We start from the raw sequence: 25435 nt of genomic DNA on the forward strand, positions 1-25435 counted from the left end.
TATAATGTAAAATGCTCAAAATGATGCTCTGAACGGGATGGTAACAACTTCTTTAGAGAAGAAAACCATCCTTTCTTCGTGCAAATTAAAAAATCCAATATTAGTTTTGGTAAAAACATGCACTCTCTTACTGAAAATTTACGGAAATATACTGTATGTAAATAGCACATATAGGGCCTTTATTTCCTTTACAAATAGTATTGAGAACATTACATATTATATTCTAAAACATAAAATCACTTACAAAAACAAACACGCATTCTAATCATATATATATATAAATCATATAAATAAATAAATGATGAGGCTATTTATTAAGAAATTTAATTTAATATTTTAAAAATGCTACTTTAATTATAATATTAATAATATTAATGATAATAATGATGATGATTATTATTATTAGGTAAGATATTGTTTATTTTTTTTTTTTTTTATTTTTTTTTTTAAAGTCTACTTTTACAATTTGACAAATCCAAACCACTGCAGAAATGTGCTAACCAGCAGGCCCATGTCATATACAGTACAGATACTTAATAAATAACCCACTATAAATTACAAGCATTAACGTACGCTTTGTTTTTTGTTTTCACAAGCTTTGGAGACGTAACATAAGTTCCGCTTTTGAATAATAGGTCACCTATAGCTTTTGTCATGAGACTGTTCAAAATGACATCAATGTTTTTAAAGTGCACTGCGAAGGGAGCACAAATGTAAACATGGAGATCGCTAAAACTGAACTGTAAAAATACTTTGAAAGCAAATTACACCTAGGAGAGATTACTTTAAAGCCATTTTATTTTTAATAATTCCAAGTTTAAATGTTAGAATTTTGTAAATGAATAGGGCATAGGGGGTTAAAAAAAAAGTTTAGCAGCTTAACATAGACAGTTCTAGTAAGTCAAAACTATTTCAGTTCAGTTGTTCCATAAATGTCACTGCTGAAAGCCAGAACACTGAAGAGCAACTCCACCGATGCGCAGCTCATCTACTCATGTTTCTACAGAAGAAATAAAAGCATCCATGTTTAATAATAAAATAAAAGCATACAGCATGAACTGTTCCTTTAAACGTACACTGTTTCCTTTATTGCATGTTGCCGGTAGCAGTCACTCGTCAGCATTTTCCTGACCTCGTCTTCTGTCTGTGCAAAAGGCCGCCCTCCGTCTACCCAGGGCTAGACTCAGTCTGTCAGCACAGTCAGGCTCAATGAGCCCCGTCTAACCTCTTGTCATGCAATAAAGACAGTACAAGCTAGCAGCAGAGCAAAGGGACGTCCATAGATGCTTATTGTGCTCAGCTGCCACACGCACGGCCCCTAAATGCCATACATGCTGAGGGTTTAAACTCCCGTGCCCTCAATAATGAAAGCCTATGTCCCGTACCGCCGTCTCACCACTCCACCGACCCGTCTGAAAGAGCCCATTGTTGGTCCAAAAACAAAAATCAAATTGACGGCAATAACGACATAATGGATTCACACAATTGACTGTATTTGCTGATGCCTAGTCCAGGTTAGTTCACAGGCTGGGTATTGTGTGCGTGTAGGGGTTCAGCTCATAGCTTTCAGTGAGATCATTATGAAGTCATTTTTTTGGATATATCGCAGTATCATAAATGATTTATCCCTAAACATCCCTTTTTTAAAACTCATATGCTGTCATAATCTCCAATCTAAAGGAAACTCCACATCTGTTCTGTAATGATGTGTTTACTGACAGGAGGGCGGGGTCAATCTGTCAATCACAGCAACAGAAAGCCACAACCATCCAATCGGTTCCCCAAGGGCTGAAATCAAGTCCCACCCTGCATTTCATTTAGTATGAGATGCTGTTCACTCTGATATTTACGTCACAATGGAATAGAAGTACAAATACAATACAAAAGAAGAACAGAACTATAGCACGTTTTCCTTAATATTGTATAATATCATTAATTCATTCATTCAGCTAAGTGCCTGTATTAATCAGGGGTCCGTCGCCAACTTATCCAGCTTATGTTTTATGCAGCGGATGCCCTTCCAGCTGCAACCCATCACTGGGAAACATCCATACACACTCATTCACACACATACATTATGGACAATTTAGCTTATTCAATTCACCTACAGTATAATGCAGGTCTTTGAACTGTGGGGGAAACTGGAACAACCAGGGTAAACCCATGCCAACACAGGGAGAACATGCAAACTCCACACAAACAGTTTATTTGACAACACATGTATACTGTACTCTTATACTATACTGTACTCCACATACTGGCACTTTAATTTCATGATTATTTATTCATGACAGACACTAACAAGGCGCACACTTTCTTGAATTTTCAAGAATTTGAAACTGCTACCCACTGTGCCATATTTATAATTATTTTTTTATTATCTTTTTATAAAGATTTATTTATAATTTACATTATCACAATGTACATGTATGAACTGAATTATGGAGTATGTGCCTTTTTCAATGCATGATGCAGCCAGTTAGAATGCAGTCAATGCAGTTTTTTTTTGAAGCACAAAATATGGGTCTTTGTGTTTAAAATGTAAATATGATATAGTTAAGCAATAACTCATTCATTTATTCATTTTTCATTTCAGCTTAGTCCCTTTATTAATCAGGGGTTGCCACAGCGGAATGAGCCGCCAACTTATCCAGCATATGTTTTACGCAGTGGATCCCCTTCCAGCTGCAACTCATCCCTGGGAAACCCATACACCAGTGGTCACCAAACTTGTTCCTGGAGGGCCGGTGTCCAGCAGATTTTAGCTCCAACCCTAATCAAACACACCTGAACAAGCTAATCAAGGTCTTACTAGGTATACTTGAAACATCCAGGCAGGTGTGTTGAGGCAAGATAGAGCTAAACCCTGCAGGGACACCGGCCCTCCAGGACCAGGATTGGTGACCACTGCCATACACACTCATTCACACACATACATACATGGACAATTGAGCCTACCCAGTGCTCAGTGGTTAGCACTGTCACCTCACAGCAAGAATGTCGCTGGTTCGAGTCCCGGCTGTACCAGTTGGCATTTCCATGTGGAGTTTCCATGTTTTCCCCGTGTTGGTGTGGGTTTCCTCCGGGTGCTCCAGTTTCCCCCACAGTCCAGACATACGGTATACTGTAGATGAATTGGATGAAATTGACCGTAGTGTATGAGTGTGTGTGTGAATGAGTGTATTTGGGTGTTTCCCAGTAGTGAGTTGCAGCTGAAAAGGCATCCGCTGCATAAAACATATGCAGGAATAGTTGGCGGCTCATTCCGCTGTGGCAACCTCTGAAATAGAGACTAAGCTGAAGGAAAGTGAATGAATGAATGAATTTATAGTATACTATAATGCTTTTGAACTATAATTTAGCAAAGTACTTCAATGAATCAGTTATGGTAATATCAGATACAACAACTGCAGTAATATAACCAAAAATATGTTACAATACGGCAGTTTTTTTAACTACAGGGTATATTATATTATAATACACCAGTGGTGTATTACACCAGTGGGGTCGGTACCCCCAGGGGGGTTGCAGGACAATGACAAGGGGTCGCTTGGTGATTTCCAAAGCTCAAATAATTTTGATTAAAAAAAGAAATGACCATATTTTATTCATAACCCACAGAAGATAGTTAAAAGTTACATTAAAGAAACAACAACATACAAATAAAAATGTATCAGCCTTACTTTTTTTTTTCCATAGGATTGCGACCCCTGGGGTGTTGACCTGCAGCAGATTGATTTCATAGGGCCAAGTTAAACTCTCTGACGACTTTTTTGACACTCTAATACATTAAAAATAAGATCTTTGAGGTTAATATTAAATTTAATTAATAAATGACTATAAAAACATATGATTATTAGTCTGTTGCATTTTTGTGTTGTCAGTATGCTTATGTTTATCTAGGCCTATAGTTGTATGTGCAGTGTTTGTATATTTATAATCTCCTTCGAGAAAAATGGGGGGTTGCGAGTCACAGACATTGTTATTTTGGGGGTTGCGGGCTGAAAAGTTTGCGAATACAACACAGTTTGCTGTAGTAAAAACTTATCTTATTACAGTACAGTATGTATTAAAGTTAATCAGTTCACTAATAACACTATAGTATGCTTTAGCATTCATTAACAGTTGTAAATATTATAATATATACAGTATAATACACTTTACTATTATATTCATCTTTATTTCTATAGCGCTTTTAAAATGTAGATTGTGTCAAAGCAGCGAAGCATAGAAGTTCTAGTAAATGTAAACTGTGTCAGTCCAGCTTTCAGAGTTGAAGTTCAGTGTGGTTTCATTTTCACGGCTGAAAGTCCAAACACTGAAGAGCAAATCAATCAATGCACAGCTCCACAAGTCACAAACCAAGCAAGTCAGTGGTGACACATGCTTTAGTATATTCGTTATGCTTATCGCCACCTAGCTTTAGTTTTAATTTAATAATTATTTATCCATGATTGACGTAACCAGTGAAGGTACCTGTACACACATTCCTGAATTTCTCCATGTTTTTCAGACAGTTGACATACGGTATGTATTTTTATCTTAAAGCACCCTGTATACTGCGTCAATGTGGTCGGCACCCAGAACGCCAACAACCTGATCACTGTGTCTACAGACGGCCGGATGTGCTCCTGGAGTCTGGATATGCTCTCACAGCCTCAGGTCAGGGCTGATGCTATATAACCATATAAATATACAACTATATAAAAGTCCTCTTGCTCAGTTGATGTGTGTCTGTTGTAGGAGAGCATGGAGCTCGTTTATAACAAGTCTAAACCAGTTGCGGTGACTGGAATGGCCTTTCCTACTGGAGACGTTAATAATTATATTGTTGGCAGTGAGGAGGGGACTGTGTATACAGCTTCCAGACACGGCAGGTGAGTGTTTTAGTCTGTGTTACATTCATATTTCAGTCAAATATTATATTCACATTTCAAGTCTATATGGTTGCATTTACTCTTACTCAGATTAAGGCTACACTAACAGAGCAGTCACACTTGAGTTCATTTTAATCAAGTCATAAATCTCAAGTGTGAAACTTCGGTAACACTTTACAATAGGGTTTATTAGTTAATGCATTTACTAACATGAACTAATTATGAACAACACTTGTACTGAAATTATTAATCATAATTGAACATTTACTAATGCATTATTGACATCCAAGTCCATGCTTGTTAACATTAGTTAATGCACCATGAATTAACATGAACTAACAATGAACTACTGTATTTTCGTTAACTAACGTTAACTAGCATGAACAAATACAGTAGTAAATGTATTGTTCATTGTTTGTTCATGTTAGTAAATGCATTAATTAACATTAACTAATAAGCATTATTGTAAAGTGTGACCGAAACTTCTTTACTGAACGTTATTGTGAATACAGACTTACAGAATCCTAGTGAATCAGTATGTAATATCATTGCACCTGCTGCAGCCATGGCACAGCAACAAAGTCCCTTGATTATCACGCAAGAGTAAGAGCTTAGTTCATGGTCATATCGACCTAGAAAATAGCTACTTTGAATTTTTCATTCATTCATTCATTTTCTTGTCGGCTTAGTCCCTTTATTAATCCGGGGTCGCCACAGCGGAATGAACCGCCAACTTATCCAGCAAGTTTTTACGCAGCGGATGCCCTTCCAGCCACAACCCATCTCTGGAAAACTGCTTTTAATTTTGTTTCAGAAATTTTCTTCTTTTTTTTTTTTTTATTTTCGAGTGAGATGCTTATGGTCTAATCCGATTTCATGACTAATGCTAAACTAAGCTAAATCTGCTCTCATCAGACCCAGGGATTGTCTGAATAGATAAAAAAATGGTCAAACTGTTGAACCGTGACTTGTAAATCGAGTCTATTTCCAAAAAAAGTGGTTTGTTCCTTTATAAATTGCCTTGTTTTGACCATGCCCTAGTAATTTTATACAACCAGGGGCGCCGCTATCAGTTTTGGGCCCTATGAAAGAATATTTGAGGTTGGCAGTAGCTGGTCCAGCTTCAATGACACCTCAGGCAAACAACCCATCACTGCACCCTAGGTGCCTGAAGGTGGTGCAGTGGAGGGGAGGTGGGGATTTGTAGGAAGAGGTTGTGCCTTAATTTGCTATTATGTATTAACATATTGTATTTTACACTTTTATAATAGCCATTATTGATTATTAAAACTGATATTCAGCAAAAGAGACAAAGTATGTTTCGTATTTTTCGAAAAAAATCAAAGGAGGTAGTTATGTTAGACAGGGATCGGGAACCTTTTTTCAGCCAACAGCCATTTCTGATTTTTTTGGCTAACGCATTTTTTAAAAAAGCCATTGGGGAGTGTTTTTGTACATGCTGAGCAGGTTGTCAAATGCTGTTGAAATTACGAGCGCAAGGTCACCATAGCAATGTGTTTGCCCTTTATTGGTGTCGCAATTCAAGATAATCCTCAGCACCACACATGCGCTTTAGTCGAAATGTCCTTTTATTGTAAATTTTATTGAGTTCTTATTCATTTTGCTGTAAAAATAAATAAATATATAAATAAATAAAATAAAATACAATATAAAGCTAGTTGTTATTGTATTTTCAACAGGAAACTGATTTCTAGTGACAGTTAAAATTCAGAAAAATAAATTGTTTAAATTATTAAAAATGATTACAGCATTTAAGGGAGCCATATGTTTCCCACCACTGTGTTAGAGGCTCCGTTTTGTTATAAATATGCATACAGTGAAGATGACGCTAATATAAATATGCAGCTACACAATGCCTCAACATTTTTAGTGTCTGTTAAGTTAATATCAAAATGAAAAATTGGCAGTTCCTTAAATCATGTTTTTATTTTATTGTTAACATAGCCAGGGTGATGTGAATGAGGTTATAAAGTAGCCTACACTGACCCTTTGAAGATTTACCCGACGTGTCCTCGGGAGTTTGTTTTCCATATCAAACTTAAGGAAAATGGTGCAAGTCTGAAATTTGTGCTCTGTGTCAGTGTGGATCGGGGAAAATGGAGACATCTAAAAGGCGTGGCTGCAGACATTTGCCTATCTGATTGCCCAATCAGATGGGAAGATGTCTGCAGCCACGCCTTTCAGATGTCTCCATTTTCCCCGATCCACACTGACACAGAGCAACAGCACTTTATAACCAAAACAGCCACTTCAGCGTTTCCAAAAAGATCAGTTTTCAGGGCTCATAAATTCCAGGGTGGTGTGGACGGAAGGTGTAACCGTAGCAAAACTTATGCGTTTTAAAGCTAAAATATATTAGTGTAAATGGGGCCTTAGAATGATCCTAACTTGCCCCAGGTTAGTGCTGCTCCTGTATACAACTGTTCAACAAACAAGAATTTAATACTGATTGAGTTACATTTTTTACCTAACATTGTCTGTTTTACTCTGTCTTGTTCATGAAATTGGACATTTATTCATCTCAAAGCAACACTGCAGTGTTTTATTCCTCTAATACTTGTAATTTACAAATCATTTGAGTCAATTATCCAATGATCAATTCATAAAAAGAGTCATTTGCATCATTTTGAAATGAATCTGCCATTTTGAACGAATCGATTGAATGGATGATTCAGTAAACTCAACACACACTTTCTTGAAATTCACTATTTCTTTTTTTTGACAATTGCAGATGACATACTGTTCTTTTATAGAGCCATAAATGTTGGTCGATATTGTTCTGACCATCCCTTTGTGTTGCTCCGCAGTAAAGCTGGCATCTGTGAGATGTTTGAGGGCCATCAGGGGCCGGTGACAGGCATCAGTTGTCACAGTGCTGTGGGCCCGGTCGATTTCTCACACCTCTTTGTCACCTCTTCTTTCGACTGGACTGTGAAATTGTGGAGCACAAAGGTAAGACAGAAGGTCCCCTAAACCTTTCTAACATCATCAGAATATTTCATTCTTTTAATTTGACACCATGTGATTTTTTTCTTGACTAACAATCAGCTTATATTAGAGGCTCATGGAATGGATTTAGTCACCATCGACCACTGCATCATTAACAAATTCATTCAAGAGTCAAATTTTATTTGCACTTCTGTTCATTCAGTGATATTTGAGTATTTGACAACAGAGGAAAGTCTTTAGTTTGTTGATAACTATGACTTGATTTTTGAATTCTGTATCCACAATGATATAATGTGCATCATTTTATGGCTAGCAGAATTTGCGAATGGCTGGGGATTTCAAATATTAGTAACCAAATTGGCTAAAATATTTGAATCGTACTGCACTAGATTTTGGGGGTATTTTGCATATCCCAAAACTGAAAAAAATATATAATTAAGCTGTGAAAAGTATTACTTACTGATTGAATATTGTAATATCCAGTAGTAAGTTGTCATTTTTTTATCATTGTCTTAAAATTGCCTTTTCCTCTCATGACACACATCTACAGCTTCAAAACATGATGTTTACAGTTTTTTCCAATTGTTTACACACAATTACTTGTACTTCAGACACAATGACTATGTACATGTACATGTAACTGATGCACCAACCCCCTGAACCAGTTCTGCTAAACTACAAGCACAATTCCTGCTTTACACTCAAATTGCAGGTTTAAAACACACTTTTTTCAAAACACAACACACAATTCTCTGCATTTTGCACAATTTTCATGCAGAAAATCTTTTGTTTTCACAAGGAACACACTGTCATTCACAATTGTAAAGTCAGTTGTCCTACTTTGCATACTAACTTATCACATGAGTAAACACATGTCACACAGAATTGCAATTTAGAAATCAGAGCTCATCTGGTTCACAACTAGTTTATTGCTCACCCATGTTTTTTAGATGTTTATCTCCCCCTCCATATTCTCCATTTCTCAAACCTATTGAGGATTTTTTTTTTCTGTCTGGAGATGAAAAGTGTACGACCGAAATCCACACACACACGTATACCCCTTCTCCAAGCTATAGCAGTTGATGCTTTTCGAGGCTGGATTCGCCATGCAAAGTGACATTTCCCCCACTGCTTGGCCAGACCAAAACAGAAAAGAGGATGCAGTATAGCTGTTTTATTATTATTATTTATTTTTTTTTTTACTGTGACTGTATTCAGTAAATACTTCTGTTGATGGTATGTAGACTATGATATCTGCAACTTTGTGTTGGCTGTGATGAACACTGTGGACAGTGTATTTGTGCGGAAAATACAGTCAAATATATTTGGTATTTGTTTGTTTTGTATAAAAACAATACTCTGAAATATTTTTCAATGCACTTCTGTAGGCCTACTGTCTGTAGTAAAGTGTAATACTGAACAGAAAAAGGCTTACAGAAAGTTAAATTGGAGAAGAAGTGGTCATAGTGTTTTACGTTGAGCACATCAGTGTTAAACTGATCTTATAAATGTCTATTGATGTGATGGCTTGTGTGTGTCATTTGAAAACAAAAGACCATTTTGAGAAGAAATCACATTGTTTTGATCGTAGAGTTTCATTTTGCAGAAGAAATGAAGAGTTTTGCCCAATGTGTGTGTGTTTTGTGATTTGTGTGTAGAGTTCTGACAATATGAGACATGCTTTCAGAAAATGTGTGTAAACAATTGGAAAAAACTGTAATAGAAAAATTAAAAGCAAAAATAAATTAAAGGGGTGGTCCAGAGTGTAATTTTAAGGATTGGTTGTGTTTATAAGATGCAAAGCAATGTGTGCCCATGCTTCACTTGTAGAAAATCACGTTATTTTTCATACACCTTACTTTGATTATATACAGCTGCTCAGCTAACATGAAAACGACTGATATATTTCATAGTTCCTCCGAAAGGCCGGGCCTCAAGATGCTCTGATTGGTCAGCTATACAGCCGCGTCAGTTTTCCTGAATCAGACAGAAAATGAAGAGCACACAGCTGAACTGCCTGCTCTCTAAAATACTATCTGTCAAGTGTCTTTCACATATATTCGGAATAGACATGTGTAAGCAATATAAAACATTCACATATCTTTCGCAAGTTTGTCATTTGAGATGTAGAACACGGAAAGCGGCAGCAAACAGCATTTCCCGATGTTTACATCCTTGTTTACGTCCACACAACAACATACCGCTAACGCTTGAAACTGTGCATGTAATAGATCAATTTTAACAAATAAAAATACTTACAGGTTGTGGCTCACAATCCACAGCTTCGACGGTTGGAGGAATTTTTTAGCCGAATCCAGCACTGAACTGGGAAAGATTCTGGATTCTGTCCATTGTCAAATGCTATCAATATATTTTTTATAATTCTCTGCAACAGAATGGAAATTAAATTAAGCACTTCTCTCTTTGTGTTGTGTCCTTTGGAAGCCCAAATACAGAAACTGAACAAGCTCTGTGGAAATAGCAGCGTTTGGATGGCATTTTAGCTTTCTCTGCTATAACATTACAGCACCTCTGGCCACACCCCTTATCTGCTTGTGGTGAATACGTGTAACCTGAAGTGCTTGTGATCTCAGTAACCTGCATGTATTTTTTTGTAGTCCCCAAACTTCTTTCGCTGTAGGCTTTGCCTGTAGGCTTTCCAATGTCTCTCTTTGCATTGAACTTTGAGCATATTACATTCAGAGATATTGTTTACGATAACACAGTTACACTAAACATCAACTAAAGTTTAAAACATGATATCGAAGTGGACCACCCCTTTAATAATATTATGTTGTTCGATTCATTTTTAATTAAATACATTTTTCTAAGCAAATTATTCATATTACATGCAGGCAAATATGAAGTACATAAATTATTTACATTAAAAAGTAGAAACTCACTTTAGGCTAGAGATTTAATCTTATTAGGAAAAAATGGATGATGATTTTTTAATGATTGTTAATTGTTTCTCTTGATTTTGCAATAATGAATATTAATGGTGATCCAAACCTTTACTAATTGTCCTAATAGTATTAAACAACACCCATTCTTGCCTTTTTGAAAAACAGTTTTGATCCACAAACGTTGATTACTGTACATATAAATCATTTTATCCCACTATATATTTGGCGGCCTTAACTTATAAATAAACTTAATACATGCCTGAACTTGCTGTGTTGATAATGAATTGCAGAACACTTCTAGTGCTCTTGAGGTGGGATACAGGTAGGGTGAGGGACAGGTTTGGGGGTATGGGTACGTTTAAGGTTGGGTTAAGGTGTAAGAAATGGTCAATAGTGTACTTTCAAATTTAATTACAGAAATACATTACAGATGCAATTACATGCAGGTTCTTAGTCAAACATAAGTATAATGTAAAAACATATTTAGACAATAAATACATTATAGCAGATGATTATTTTCAAAGAAAGCCAAGGCAAGTTTATTTATGTAACATATTTCATACACAATGGTAATTTTACGTGCTTTACATAAACAGAAATAAAAGAGACAGTGTAAGATTAGCTAAACAGATGGGTTTTAGGTCATGAATTGAATGTGCCCAAATTTCTAGTTTATTTGATCCTAAAGATCTGAGTGATTTCTTAGGTTTGTATTCAGTGTGTATATCTGTAATGTATTGAGGTCCTACAGGCCATTAAGTGATTTATAGACAAGTAATAATACTTTAAAGTCTATTCTAAATGTAACTGGGAGCCAGTAAAGACCTGAGGACAGGTGTGATGTGCTCTGATTTCCTCATTCTGGTCAGAATACTGGCCGCACCATTCTGGATGAGCTGCAACTGTCTGACTGTCATTTTGGGAAGGCCAGTGAGAAGTCCATTACAGTAATCCACCCTGCTGCTGATAAAAGCATGAACAAGTTTCTCTAAGTCTTCACTGGAAACAAAGCATCTAATTATTGCAATGATTTTGAGATGATAGCTGATTATTTACTGCTTTGACATGACTACTGAAAATATTCTTAACCTTATTTTTAGTTGTTTCAGTGTAAGTTCAAAGTACTTAAGGCCAAATATTTTGTATTTGAGGAAATGACCCTATTTTGATTCATAGACAAAACAAGCTTAAAGCCATTTATAAAAAGCTGTAATGGATTTGGTTGAAGTATACTGGAGCATTTTTTACTTTTTGTTCATTTTGATGCCTTTTCGTAACGTACAGTACAGTACAAACCAGGTACTAATTAAGTTTGATGACCAGTGGTTGAACTAGCTATTGCATTCCTGGCTCAAAACACAAGCAAGTACGGGTTGTCAGACTGAGGACCAAAAGGAGCGAGCCATACTATCGAGCCCCAAGGCTGATTTAAACCGTGTTAGGAATAAAAGCAACGGCACACAATAGAAGGGATATTTTCCATATTATAAGAAGTTTTTGTTCTAACCAACACCTAAAGTTTATATTTTAGAAATGCTTCTATTTCTTGCAGCTGAACAACATAAAACTTTGACAACGATCACCTTATGAACACCTCATTCAGTGTTAAATGCTATTAATTTGAGTTTGAATGCCATTTAACATGACGTTTATTGTCATACTAATGAAAGCAGCAGCAGATAGTTCACCTCAGATCTTGAAAATAAAATATTGTAACCATTTTAAATTAAACTTCAGAACTGTGACTCAGTGCAAGCCAACTAATATCAGTGATTCAGCATCTACATTAAATAAGTTTAATATCTATTAATTAGATTATAAACCTTACCCTTTTGTTGGAGTGCAGTAAGTGCACTATTCTGTGCTTCTGCATGGCTGTATTTAAATTTCTGTCGTGTTTTGTTTGGTGCAAACAGCCAAATTGCTTATCACTGCAAATCTTGTCACGTAGTGTGTTGTTAGGACATGGGGTTACAATGTAACCTGCTCACCAAATGTTTGTGTTCATAATATTTAAATTATTTGCTTATTAATAACCTCATGTGGAACTCTGAATCTGTGTCTCATTTTTAAGTCTGCCAATGTCCACCAGAGGTCGCATTTTGGTTGAGGACACATACTTTGAGAGCCTTCTGACTGAAAACTTTTCCAACAAGCCAATTCTGGATGCTGAAATAAAAGTGGCTAAACTGACATTGGACTTTTAATAGAGACCAAAACAAAGACAGACGTTCTGGCACAAAACGCACATTTTCAAAGCAGAATATCTGACTTCAGCATTGTTTTTCAGATAAACCAGAATGTTCACTTAGCACGTTTCTTAAATATCTGCTAACTTATTATGGTATTTATATGCTTTAGAAGAGTCAAAAACGTACATACAGCACCTTTAAAGGCCCTTTTAAACCCTGCTTTGTTAATGAAGACAGTATCTTGGCGGTTTTTTGTACATGCAAGTAAATCCATTCTGCATCCAGAGCTTTGAGGCCACTGGACAGCAGCGTTTTGCCCTTGAGTTTAATCTGCGAGTTCAGAAATGAATGATTGAGTCTCTTGATTGAGGTTCAAACCACATGGACCGGAGAGATTGAGCAAGCTTCGGGTTAAGGGCGGGAGACGTATGGACATGGTTGTGCTCACAGATACTGCAATCTGTGTCTGGAGATACTGGCTCAGATCACATTAACCACAGAGTGAGGGAAGCATGAAGGCCAAGTATGAATAAAAGATGGACGGAGAAGGAATGTTAGGGAGGAGAGAGGCATGGATGTTGAAAAAAAGGAAAAAGGAAAGGCAATGGAAAAGCAGCTTGAAGAAGAGATGTCAATGACAAAACCATAGAAGAAAGAAGTAGAAGTAGTTAAAGGGACAGTTCACCCACAAATGAAAATGATGTCTTCATGTTCTCGGCCTCAATCCTGGATGACTTTCATTTATTTGTAAAGCCCCGGTCAGATCACATGACTTTTGTCATGATTTTGGTACAATTTCCTTGATGTAGGGTGTCGTGAGAAGTCGTAAACGACAAATGGGCATCGTGACACAACATTCAATCATTTCAATTCTTCAATGTGGCATAGTTCATGACAACCGATACCATGTCCGTGACACCAGCTCGGAAATTCTAGCATGTTTCATTTTTATTCACGATGAGTTCTGTCGCATGGGTGACACTGGACAATAGGAGCCCATAATTTCTTAGTTATATCTGCGGGCAGTGTTGGGGAGAATACTTAGTAAATGTATTTAGTAACAGAATACAGAATACCTGCTTTAAAATGTATTTGGTAACGTATTCCGTTACTTTGCTTAATCCTGGTATTGTATTCTAAATACTTGGAATACTTCCCCTTAAAAACAGCCTTCAAGGCTATTAAAGAAAAGAAAAACTTCAAAATTGTTTATGTAAAACCAAGGTAATGTAACAGGTTCTATCCAACATTTTTATTTCTATTATGAAAACTTCTCACCTAAGAACAATATTGCAAATATTAGAAGAATTTAAAATGTGTTTGCTTTACAAAAATGTAGACATCAAAATGAACAGGTTTTGTTTTAAGGTTGTTAGGGCAGGCAGGCAGGGATTGCACTGCACTTTCTGGTTTCGCTCACCCCTCTCATTCTTTAAAAAAAAAAAATGCTTGAACTTCCAAGACGTGATTGCATTTTTTCCTTTACTGCTGCTAGAAAGTTACTTCAGTTGCGGCTACAACCCCTCGAGCTCCTCGTCTGAATCCTCAATATTTGTACACTCAAGTTAACCAGGGCTGCCTAAGGTGCCCATAAGTCCCGCCAGCACTTGTGTCAGAAAAGCAAACGTAAGTTTAAGAAGCATAAACGAAACCTCTGAAAGCGCAAACGAATAATCAAGCAGCGAATTCACGAACAATGACGGCAAAAAAAGTAGTTTATTTGAAAATCATGGTTGTTGTCCGGTTGTTCGGTGTTTGCGATCGTCCTTTTTGCTGTGTGAGAAAATGGAGGTGTGGCGTGAGAGCATGAGAACAGGGTCATTTGCGTGAGTCTTACTGAGTTAACGCTGGTGATTGCAGTCGGGAGTGTAGCTTCTGTTATTATGGTTTCAGTTTAGGAATATTGTTATGGGCCAGACACGCATCGCCCGAAGTATTCCAATGGTATTAGGAAAGTAACTGTATTGTTGTTGTGATTCGGGATAGATACAAACAACTGAAGGTAAGATCCAAATGCAGGTTTATTCGAAGGTCAGGCAAGCAATGGTCAAAACAGGTATGAACAGGTATGTGAGGGCAAATCCAGAGTCGTAATCGAGGTACAGGCAAAAGGTCGAAAGGCTGGCGGCTAAACAGGACAACGAGGATACTAAGCTAGATTCAAACACGGAGAAACAAGACAGGCAGGAACGCGTAGAAATGTCACCAAACAGTAAACAAGACTCGGCAATGTGAATGAGTGTGTGTGCTGCTTAAATACTGTGTGTAATCAGTCTCTGTAACAGGTTTCAGCTGGTGATGTAATCAGGAAGATGAGTGACCAGGCGTGCGTGATTGGAAGAAGTGCATGTATGGAAATGTAGTCCTGGGGAATGCGGAAGTGAGGTTAATGAAGAAAGAGGAAACCAGCGATCTCCAGTGAATGATCGCTGGTTATCATAACAATTGTAAATACCCTGTTTAAAAATAGTAACTGTAACGGAATACAGTTACCCATGAATAGTATTCTTAATACGTACCTGCGGTACATGTATTCCGTTACTCCCCAACACTGTCTGCGGGTGCTGCCGTCAATCTGCTGATATGGTAATCAAAAAATAGGCTGCATATTTACTTATGGGTGGGCCCCGGGTGCATAAGATCAATCATTGCGTATACACACTTTAACTACTTTTTCTAAAATATTAAGGTGTTTTAAGCAATTTTATCTGACAGACACAAAAATAACTCCAAAAAATACACTAAAATTAAGATACAAATTACCAAATACTAAAATAAATACCAAAGGAAATTAATTTAAAAAAAAATTATTTCTGAGAAAAATATTCAAATTATTTTTTTGTTTCTGCCCGTCCACTACTAGGCTGCTCAACTGTGCGGTGATGAGTTGTTCTGCCACATGGAAAATAAGGATTTAAGTAATGCTCCTCTGTATGTGTTGTATCACAAACCTCTTTTTAATTTCGATATTTTGTCTTGAGCATCTGAATTTTCCTTGGTGCTGATGTGCTTTCATTTTCTCAGTCTCATCTCGGCAAGTTCAGGCGAGGGAGTGTTTAATAAGCAACCCTGACAGGAAAATATAAGCTTGAAAGAAAATATCTTAATATTAAAAAGGATATATAAGTTTGATCCTATCAGTGTCATAATGAATACCCTTAAATAATGTAGCCTAGTTGTCAGCAAGTATCAGTGATTATTAAGATTGAAATAAGTATTTAAAAATTAAATTGAGTTAATAAATATTTTTATAGCAACACTTGTGACTGCTTTGAGATATAACACTCATCGTATACATCACAGGATGACTGATCGTGAAGGAATGTGTAGTCTGGCACATTTGTTACCCACGACAAGTCAAGACTTTATCAAAACAAAATGACACAATCTGACAGAGTAACCTTGGTAACTGCCAATAAAAATCATGTGATCTGACCGCGGCTTAACACAGATTGGGAACGAATGAAAAGGGAATTCATTATTTAAGCTTCAAAAAATTTGCAGAATGTCTTATTTATAACGATAAACACATTTTGAGTTATATTATAGATTTGTGTGAAAAATGATGATGATTTACAGTAATTTACAGGGTTGAGAAAACATGTGGATGAGTATATGATCAGATATTTTACACTTTTGCTCAAAATTTTGGCATCAGTAAGTTATTTAAAAGAAATTAATATTTTTTTCTTTTAAGAAGTCGTACTTTTATTAACTAAAAAAAAATTTAAATTGAGCAAATACTATAAATTGAACAAAAATGGTGGCAAATTTGTGTGGAATATAACAATATTTATATTTCAAATACAATCTTTTGTTATATTACACAGATTTCAGATTTCTGTTTCATATTTGTAACATTTTTTGTAGATTTCTGTGTATGCCTCATTCCACGAAAATAGTTAACAACTGAACTGTTTTCAACATGGTTAATATTATTATTATTATTATTATTTTGAGCACCAAAGCAGAATATTAGAATCATTACAGTGTATTTAGAATCCATATCCAAATCCAAACATTATTCGATCGGGTAACACTTTAATTTAGATCACAACAAACCATTAACTAACACTTCTAGCTTAATAAACTACTAATTAGCTGTTTATTAATAGTTGGTAAGGTCGAAGTTGGGTTAAGGTTTTGGGTAGGATTCAGGATGCAGAATAAGATCCTACCGCTAAAACTACTAATGAACAGTTAATATCTTAATACTATGCAGGTAATAAGACAATAAGTAATAGCAGGAGTTTTGACCTAAAGTGTATAATATTTACAACTTTTTCTGTATTTTTCATCAAATAAATTCTTGTTGTGAGTTAAGAAGCTTCTTTAACATTAAATAACCGTACCAACTGCACACTTTTGAACTGCAGTAAACATTTTGTGAGCACTATACCAAGTTAACAAGGAGTTAAAAAGTAGAAACGACCAAATAAACTGGAGTAGATGGTGAACACGGGTCATTTAACAGGGAAGTGGCACATCTACTGCCTCAGGCCCTGCAAGGGAAACACTGAGCTGCGTGAATGAGATCTACAGTTTACATATCATATTCTCACACTCATCGCTATCTATGTGCACAAGCCTACTGTACGTAAAGTGCTGAGCTTCCCTAAACCGCAACATACCATCCTGTCACTTTAAGTTGGACTCCATGCATTTTCTCCCCAAATCTTACACTTTGTGCATTCTGACAGATATTAAAACATTCCTGGGGTGTTATAGATGTGCGGGTGTTATTATTTGGGGACGGGGGAATTCCTTTCCCTTTGAGCTGAGCCGCAGGAATGCATGCTTGTCTCTTTCTCCTGCATGTGGTTGTGGTCACACCTTCGACTGGAACCTAATTATTGCTCACAATAATATGAAATTCAGATTTCACCTGGCTTGCTATTTTTAGACATAGACGAGTTGTCATGTTATGGTATAAATAATTAGGTTATATTTCATGCTGCCTTTTAGACAGTCGTCATTTTGCAGCTTAATATCAATAAGCTCACACTGAGTTAGAATTTGAAGGCTTCAACTTAGAAGGTCTGGATTAGTAAAAGTTAACATTTACTTGTACATTTTCTCAGTAGGATATGGGGGCACGTCCGGGATGCAAAATAGACCATGTACACTGTACTAAAATACTAAAGACTCCTAGTTAACATGTAGCTGCAAAGTTATATAATAAATAATAACTAAAGTGGACCATCAAATAAAATTGTAAGCAGAAATAGGGGCTCATTTGGGATGCAAAATAAATCATGTAGGGTGTACTAATATAATACGAGTACTAGTTAGCATATAGCTGCAAAGCTACTTATAGTATTCATAATATCTAAAGTGGATCTTTAAAAGAAAATATTTGCAGATATGGGGGCTCGTCCGGGATGCATACTACAAAGTCTACTAATACCCTAATGCTTCCAAGATAAAATATAGTTGTAAAGTTACTTATACTCTACAGGAAAACAAAAAAGGGTTTGCAGATATGGGAGCTCGTCCGGGATGCAAAATAGACCATGTACATTGTACTAATATACTTAAGATTCCTAGTTAACATGTAGCTGCAAATTTATATAATATCTAAAGTGGACCATCAAATAAAAGTGTTAGCAGAAATAGGGGCTCATTCGGGATGCAAAATAGATCATGTAGAGTGCCCTAATATAATGATGAGTACTAGTTAACATGTAGCTGCAAAGTTACATATAGTCCTCATAATATCTAAAGTGGATCTTTAAAAGAAAATGTTTGCAGATATGGGGGCTCGTCCGGGATGCATACTACAAAGTCTACTAATACTCTAATGCTTCCAAGATAAAATATAGTTGTAAAGTTACTTATAATCTACAGGAAAACAAAAAAGGGTTTGCAGATATGGGAGCTTGTCCGAGATGCAAAATAGACCATGTACATTGTACTAATATACTTAAGATTCCTAGTTAACATGTAGCTGCAAATTTATATAATATATCATATCTAAAGTGGACCATCAAATAAAAGTGTTAGCAGAAATAGGGGCTCATTCGGGATGCAAAATAAAACATGTAGAGTGCACTAATATAATGAGTACTAGTTAACATATAGGTGCAAAGTTACATATAGTCCTCATAATATCTAAAGTGGATCTTTAAAAGAAAATGTTTGCAGATATGGGGGCTCGTCCGGGATACACAATAGACCATGCACAGTGTACACATATATTAATGACTCCTAGTTATTGTAGTTGCAAAATTACTTACATTCCACATATTATCTAAAGTTGACCATCCACAAAACAAAAAAAAGGTTTGCAGATATGGGAGCTCATCCGGGATGCGAAATAAACTATATACAGTGTACTTGTATACTAATGACTCCCAATTAACATGTAGCCGTAAAGTTACTTATAATCCACACAATATCTAAAGAGGACTTTCAAAATAAAGTGTTAGAAGATACTGGGGGCTTATTGGGGGATATGTCAGCTCTTCTGGGATTAAAATAGACAATTTACAGTGTACTGATACTCCGATAATTGCTTGATTAGATTTAGTTGCAAAGTTGTTTATAGTCAACACAATGTCTAAAGGAGACCATCAAAAGAAAGTGTTTGCAGATATGGGGGCTCGTCCGGGATGCAAACTAGATATTGTAGTGTACTAATATACTAACAACCCTTGGTTACAATGTATTTGCTAATCTACTTATATTCCACAAAAGATTTAAAGTGCAACATCAAAATAAAGTGTTAGTAGACACTGGAGGCTCATTTGGGATAAGGCAACTAATAATTGGGTAAGTGATCCAAAATAGACCATTTACAGTGTACTCTGATGACTGCTGGTTGACATGTAGTTGCAGAGTTACTTATATTTAACACAATGTCTAAACTGTCAAAAGAAAGTCTTGCCTAAATATAGAACATAATGTTGTGTTCGTTAAGCAGATTTTTCCTTTTGTTATGTAACCAAGTTCAGACAGACAATTCTGTTCTCTTTACTGGTGTCCTACAAAACACAGAAGGGGAAAATAGTAGTATTTTTCCCGTCAGTGCTCGGTCACTGTTCGGAAAAATTCTTCTTGCATCCTAATTTGTGTCTTTAAAGTGTTCATGTCCTTCATGACTTTTCAATCTGCATTACAGTTCTTGTTCAGATCGATGGTGGTGGTGGTGGTGACAGCACATATAAGCACCTTTTTTTCTGACAGGTACATGAGCTTTTGCAGACTTTAATGCATATAAACACAAAATCCCATCTCTAGATGTCTGCGCAGGCATGATAGAGGTTATTGAATGAATGAGAGGTCTGCTGCTCTCAGGAATATGCACATCACGCTCTGTTAGAGGGAAAAAAGTGCTCTGCAAACTGATCTGTAGTCCTCCGGGAGGCCAGATTCAGCACTGGCGCCTTTAGGATTTGGATTTGTGGTTGTGGATCCTGTGGATTAGATCCACTGATGAGAAAAGTTAAAGTATTAATTGAATTTATCTCTCTGTCTGTCTGTCTGTCTGTCTTTCCATTCGTCCGTCTGTGTCTATATTTATTTGTCTGTCCATCTGACTGTCTATCTATCTATCTATCTATCTATCTATCTATCTGTCTGTCTGTCTGTCCGTCCGTCCGTCCGTCCACCTACCTACCTACCTACCTACCTACCTACCTACCTACCTACCTACCTACCTACCTATCTATCTATCTATCTATCTATCTATCTATCTATCTATCTATCTATCTATCTATCTATCTATCTATCTATCTATCTATCTGTCTGTCTGTCTGTCTGTCTGTCTGTCTGTCTGTCTGTCTATCTGTCTGTCTATCTGTCTATTTGTCTTTCTATTTGTCTGCTGTCTGTCTATCGCTTGATGGCCGTACGAATTGTTTTATCATTGTTTTATTTCTCTGTGATTGATCATATGAATGGTATAAATAGTTTTAACTTGCTGCAGTTTATGTTTCATGGTTTTTATATATTTTTGTAAGAAACCTCTTATAAATGTATTTGATCAAAGCATTTATTTATTCATACATTCATTTTTTTTTTGGCTTAGTCCTTTTATTAATCCGGGGTCACCACAGTGGAATGAACCGCCAACTTATCCAGCATATGTTTTACGCAGCGGATGCCCTTCAAGCCACCACTCATCACTGGGAAGCACACACACTCATTCACACTCATACATTACGAACAATTTAGCTTACTCAGTTCACCTGTACCGCATATCTTTGGACTGTGTGGGGAAACCGGAGCACCCGGAGGAAACACAAGCGAACACTGGGAGAACATGCAAACTCCACACAGAGACACCAACTGGTCCAGCCGAGGCTCGAACTAGCAACTTTCTTGCTGTGAGGCGAATGTGCTACTCACTGCCCCACCTTGATGAAAGCAAATAAAAACTTTCAAAATTTATTAATTATTAATTAAGCTGTTTCCAATGCCTTACCCAGAGATGGTTTGTGGCTGGAAGGGCATCCGCTGCGTAAAAACTTGCTGGACAAGTTGGCGGTTCAATCTGCTGTGGCGACCCCAGATTAATAAAGGGACTAAGCCGACAAGAAAATGAATGAATGTTTCCAATGCCAATAATAGGTGATAAACTGTCATTTAACTCTGAATTTAAAACTGCAAGGTGATCCTTCTGAGATCATTATAATATGAAAAAACACTTATTTCATAAACTTAATATTATTACCATGTGTTTCATCATAATAAATAGTAATTCATAACACATCAAATTTGTAGCATTTTAATAGCATAAATCATATCAGACAGTGTTTTTAGGCGGATAATAAAAAGAAATGTGTTTGTAATGAAGGATGTGTCGACTGTGGTGTATTTTGATGTGTTACAGTGACACACACTTATACACGCATTCTCCAGCATGTCTTCATCAGTGTATGTGGGTCTGCACTGCTCCGCCCAGCCGTCTCCTCATACCTGTTGAGAACACATTCAGCATCTCTCTCTCTGTCTCTCTCTTATTCTCTTTTCTTGTACGCCACAGACAGCTGTTACACTTAGGTTACAGTACACCTAGGAGAGACTTTCATCTCCAGTTTTTTTATGACACTGCTTGAATGTGCAAAGGTTTTAATTAAGCCGATCCCAGACGGGCCCCAGGGCTGCAGCAGCGCCACTCTGTCTACCGCCGATGCCACTCTCTCATTCTCTCTCTCTCTCTCTCTCTTTCTGTCCCCTTACAACCCCACACCTTCTTATTCATCCTGTTCACCCTCTCCTGCAAAACTTGCACGCAGTGTAGGGCTGTGCAATATCACGCTGTACAGTTGCAGTCAGAAATAGGCCTCCTGTTAAATTTTTAATTATTTTAATTATTTTATCTTATTTCCCCAAGATTTTAAAATTTTTTATGATTATTTTTTTTTATTTTATTCAGTAATTTATTGTACAATCAGTTTACAGATTTTTACCTCCTTTTTACTTCCCCTTTTCCCTCCCCTCCCCAACAGCAGCAGTGGCTGTCATTAGATGTTGCTATCATAAATCCAGTAAATACAGATAAATAATATCTAAATACAATAAAGACTCAATGAATAAATAAAAAAATTAAAAACGCACACATATAGAACATAATACTAGTAAAAATTAATTTAAAAAATGCATAAATACAATACCAATACTATATTAATAATACATAAATAAATCAATTAAGATAATTACACTTTCACTGTGCGTCTCACCACAGACACCTTAATCATGCTCCAAAACTGCCAAATAATTTCCCCATCTTCTCTGATAAACATCCAATTTATCTAGTAATGTATATGTCATTTTTCATATGCTGCCACCTTCCCTTGTTCTACAACCCATTCTTGAAATGATGGTGGACCTGCTGAACATCCCCTCATGATGACTTTTTCTTCCAATCATAATACTTGTTTGAATCCACTCAGACATCTTCACACCAGATCCCAACAGGAACAGGTCTCCCAGTACATATACGTTAGGACAAAAAGAAAAACAGCATCCAGAAACATCCTGAACATAATTATGCACTTTAACCCAGAATTCAGGACCACAGGGCAGGCATCAAGTCTCCTTCACTTTCACATCTCCAGCATTTAGCAGAGTCCTTCAACCCAAGCCTGAAAAGCCTACTCAGAGTCCAATAAAAACGATTCAAATTTTTAATTGTATTAATCGTACTCCTAAATTCACATTACTTTACAGTTTTGGCAATTTTTTTCCCATGTTTATCGCTAAATGTACAATTTAGCTCTTTAAGGTCAAACTGTTTTAAGCAACCCGGGCTCATTGTGGAAACGTAGCCCCGCGGACGTTTCTGCGGACCGCGATTTACATCCCGGGAGGTACGTATTCGAGCGGTTTTTGTTTTCGCGGATTCATGAGAGGCCGCTGTGCACGCTTTTTCGCGTCTCGGGCGGCTCTCGCGCGAAAAGCCGCCGGATCGGCCGACTCGGCCGCCCTCCTCTTCCTCCTCCTCCTTCTCTAAACCCGAGCGACGGTTCGCAAAAGCCGTCCAGAAAAAAAAAAAGCAAAAGCCCTCGTCTTCGATCGCGTTTTCGGATCCTGCCGCATTCTGGCCCTTATTTTTCGGATTCCGTTTTTCGTCTTACCTGATTTCCGAAACCTGCTGTTCCCCGGACTCGATCCCGGTCATCGTCTACCGCAGCCGGCTCCTCCTCCTCCGGGGCCTCCGCCGACGCAACGCTGTGAGCTAAGCGGACAAACTGATTGCATCGGGAAAGCCCTCCACTCGGAGGCGAGCCATCGGCCGGCGAGCGCGAAGAGGAGGGACGGAGCGGCGCCACACCGCCCCGCGGCGTTCGCTCGGAAAAAAAACTAAACGCGGCCTTTACGTTCCTCCGGCCACGTAAATCGCTCCTCCAGAAACGTCCGCGGGGCTACGTTTCCAGAATGAGCTTGGGTTGGTTTTCAGAGCAGAACAGATACCCCTCCCCCCTTTTTTTTTTCACTAACCATTTACAATACACTGAAACTTCGTGCCCTCTGCCATGTGCTCTAAGAACAGTGTTGCCAGATATTCCCCGCCCGTCCCCTCGACTGTGTTCTCGAGACTGAGACCCCCCCTTTTTTCATGATTTCACAACCGTCACAACCCCAGCGTGTACTCTTGGTGTGCCTTCAGGAACAGGGTTGGGAAACGTTGGTCTGAAACACCCAGAAAATGCTGCTTGTTTAAACTACTTATTAAAAACGAGTTGAAACAACACATTTCTGAAGGTTTTTTTGGGGGGAACAACTTAACTGTTTTATGTTAAATCCACTTAAATTGGTCAGAACTATGAAGTTAACTGAATCTATTTGTGTTGGGACGACATGAAGGAATTGTGTAGAACCCAGCATTACAGTAAAGCACTGAAAACTGCAGGACTCCACGCAATTTATTCATGTTATCCCAACACAAATCCATCAAGTGAAGATATATGGTTTTAACAAATTTATGTCAGGACACTGGCTTGATCTCTCTCTGTTTCTCCTCTTTTCTCTGTCCCTGTTACCTGTCTCCTCTAATTTCCTTGCTATTTAAGCTCTCCTTTTTCCACTTTACAGTTGCTAGTGCGTCCTGTCGTTATTCAGGCTATCTTGCTCTTCACTATGTTATCTTGTCTTGTTCGTTCCTGACATTGTCATTTATGGTTTTTGACTGTTCTTTTTCTTTTTGCTTGGTTGCCATTTTTTTTTCTCTTGGATTCACCACGACCAGCCACCTACTTTCAACTTCACCTGTCTGACCCTGAGCTTGTCTGTCCTCCGCTGCCCCATCTGCCTCCCAATCGATGGCCGCCTGCCTGACTTCTCTCACGCCTGACATTTTGGACACTGGTTGCTTGTTTGCCTTTTGCTCTCGCGGAGCGATCACCTCACTGATCACTTTTGAGTCGTAAGCCTCGGCTCATCGTTGTTTTGAACAGTCTAAATACAATGTTTTGTTTTGACAGCAAATGCCTTTGCGTTTTTCTCTCTGAGTATGACAAATTTAAGTGGATTTAACATAAAACAATTACATTTTCCCCCAAAAAACTTAACAGTTGTGTTGCTTCAACTCGCTTTAAACAATCAGCAAAAGTTATTTTCTGAGTGTTTTAGACCAGCGTTTCCCGACCCTGTTCCTAAAGGCACACCAACAGTACACATTTTCAACCCCTTCCTAATTAAACACACCTGAATCAACTCATCAGGACATAAGAAGAGACTCAAATACCTGAAGTTAATGATAACGGAGACACCCAAAATGTGGTGTGCCTCCAGGAACATGGTTGGGAAACACTGTTCTAGACGACAGTAACTAGACACTTTAAAGACTATATGAAATCACATTTAACAATGTTTATCTTGCGAGCGCACATTGTTGTTCTGTAGGTGAACAGATAATCCAGAGCATGTGAAAATAAATGTTTGTTTTGGTGATCTTCAAATTAAAATCTGAACATTTGCTTCCGGCTTTGGAGCATACCTGTCCACCCTCCCGTTTTTCCTGGGATTCTCCCGTATTTTACGGTTC

At 37.4% G+C, this 25435-nt stretch overlaps 1 protein-coding gene across 5 annotated transcripts in view; it reads left to right on the forward strand.

Annotated features, from left to right (window-relative positions):
• dync1i1a (dynein cytoplasmic 1 intermediate chain 1a) overlaps positions 1-25435 on the forward strand; it is a 186054-nt gene that overhangs the window by 144788 nt on the left and 15831 nt on the right. For all 5 annotated transcript variants that reach the window (XM_073931923.1, XM_073931925.1, XM_073931924.1 and 2 more), the window contains 3 exons: positions 4549-4662; positions 4744-4877; positions 7706-7850. In XM_073931923.1, the coding sequence (XP_073788024.1) occupies positions 4549-4662; positions 4744-4877; positions 7706-7850 (393 nt within the window). The remainder of the gene's footprint in view (positions 1-4548; positions 4663-4743; positions 4878-7705; positions 7851-25435) is intronic.

Source organism: Danio rerio, chromosome 19 (assembly GCF_049306965.1).
Source record: "Danio rerio strain Tuebingen ecotype United States chromosome 19, GRCz12tu, whole genome shotgun sequence".
In the NCBI taxonomy this organism is placed as follows: Eukaryota; Metazoa; Chordata; class Actinopteri; order Cypriniformes; family Danionidae; genus Danio; species Danio rerio.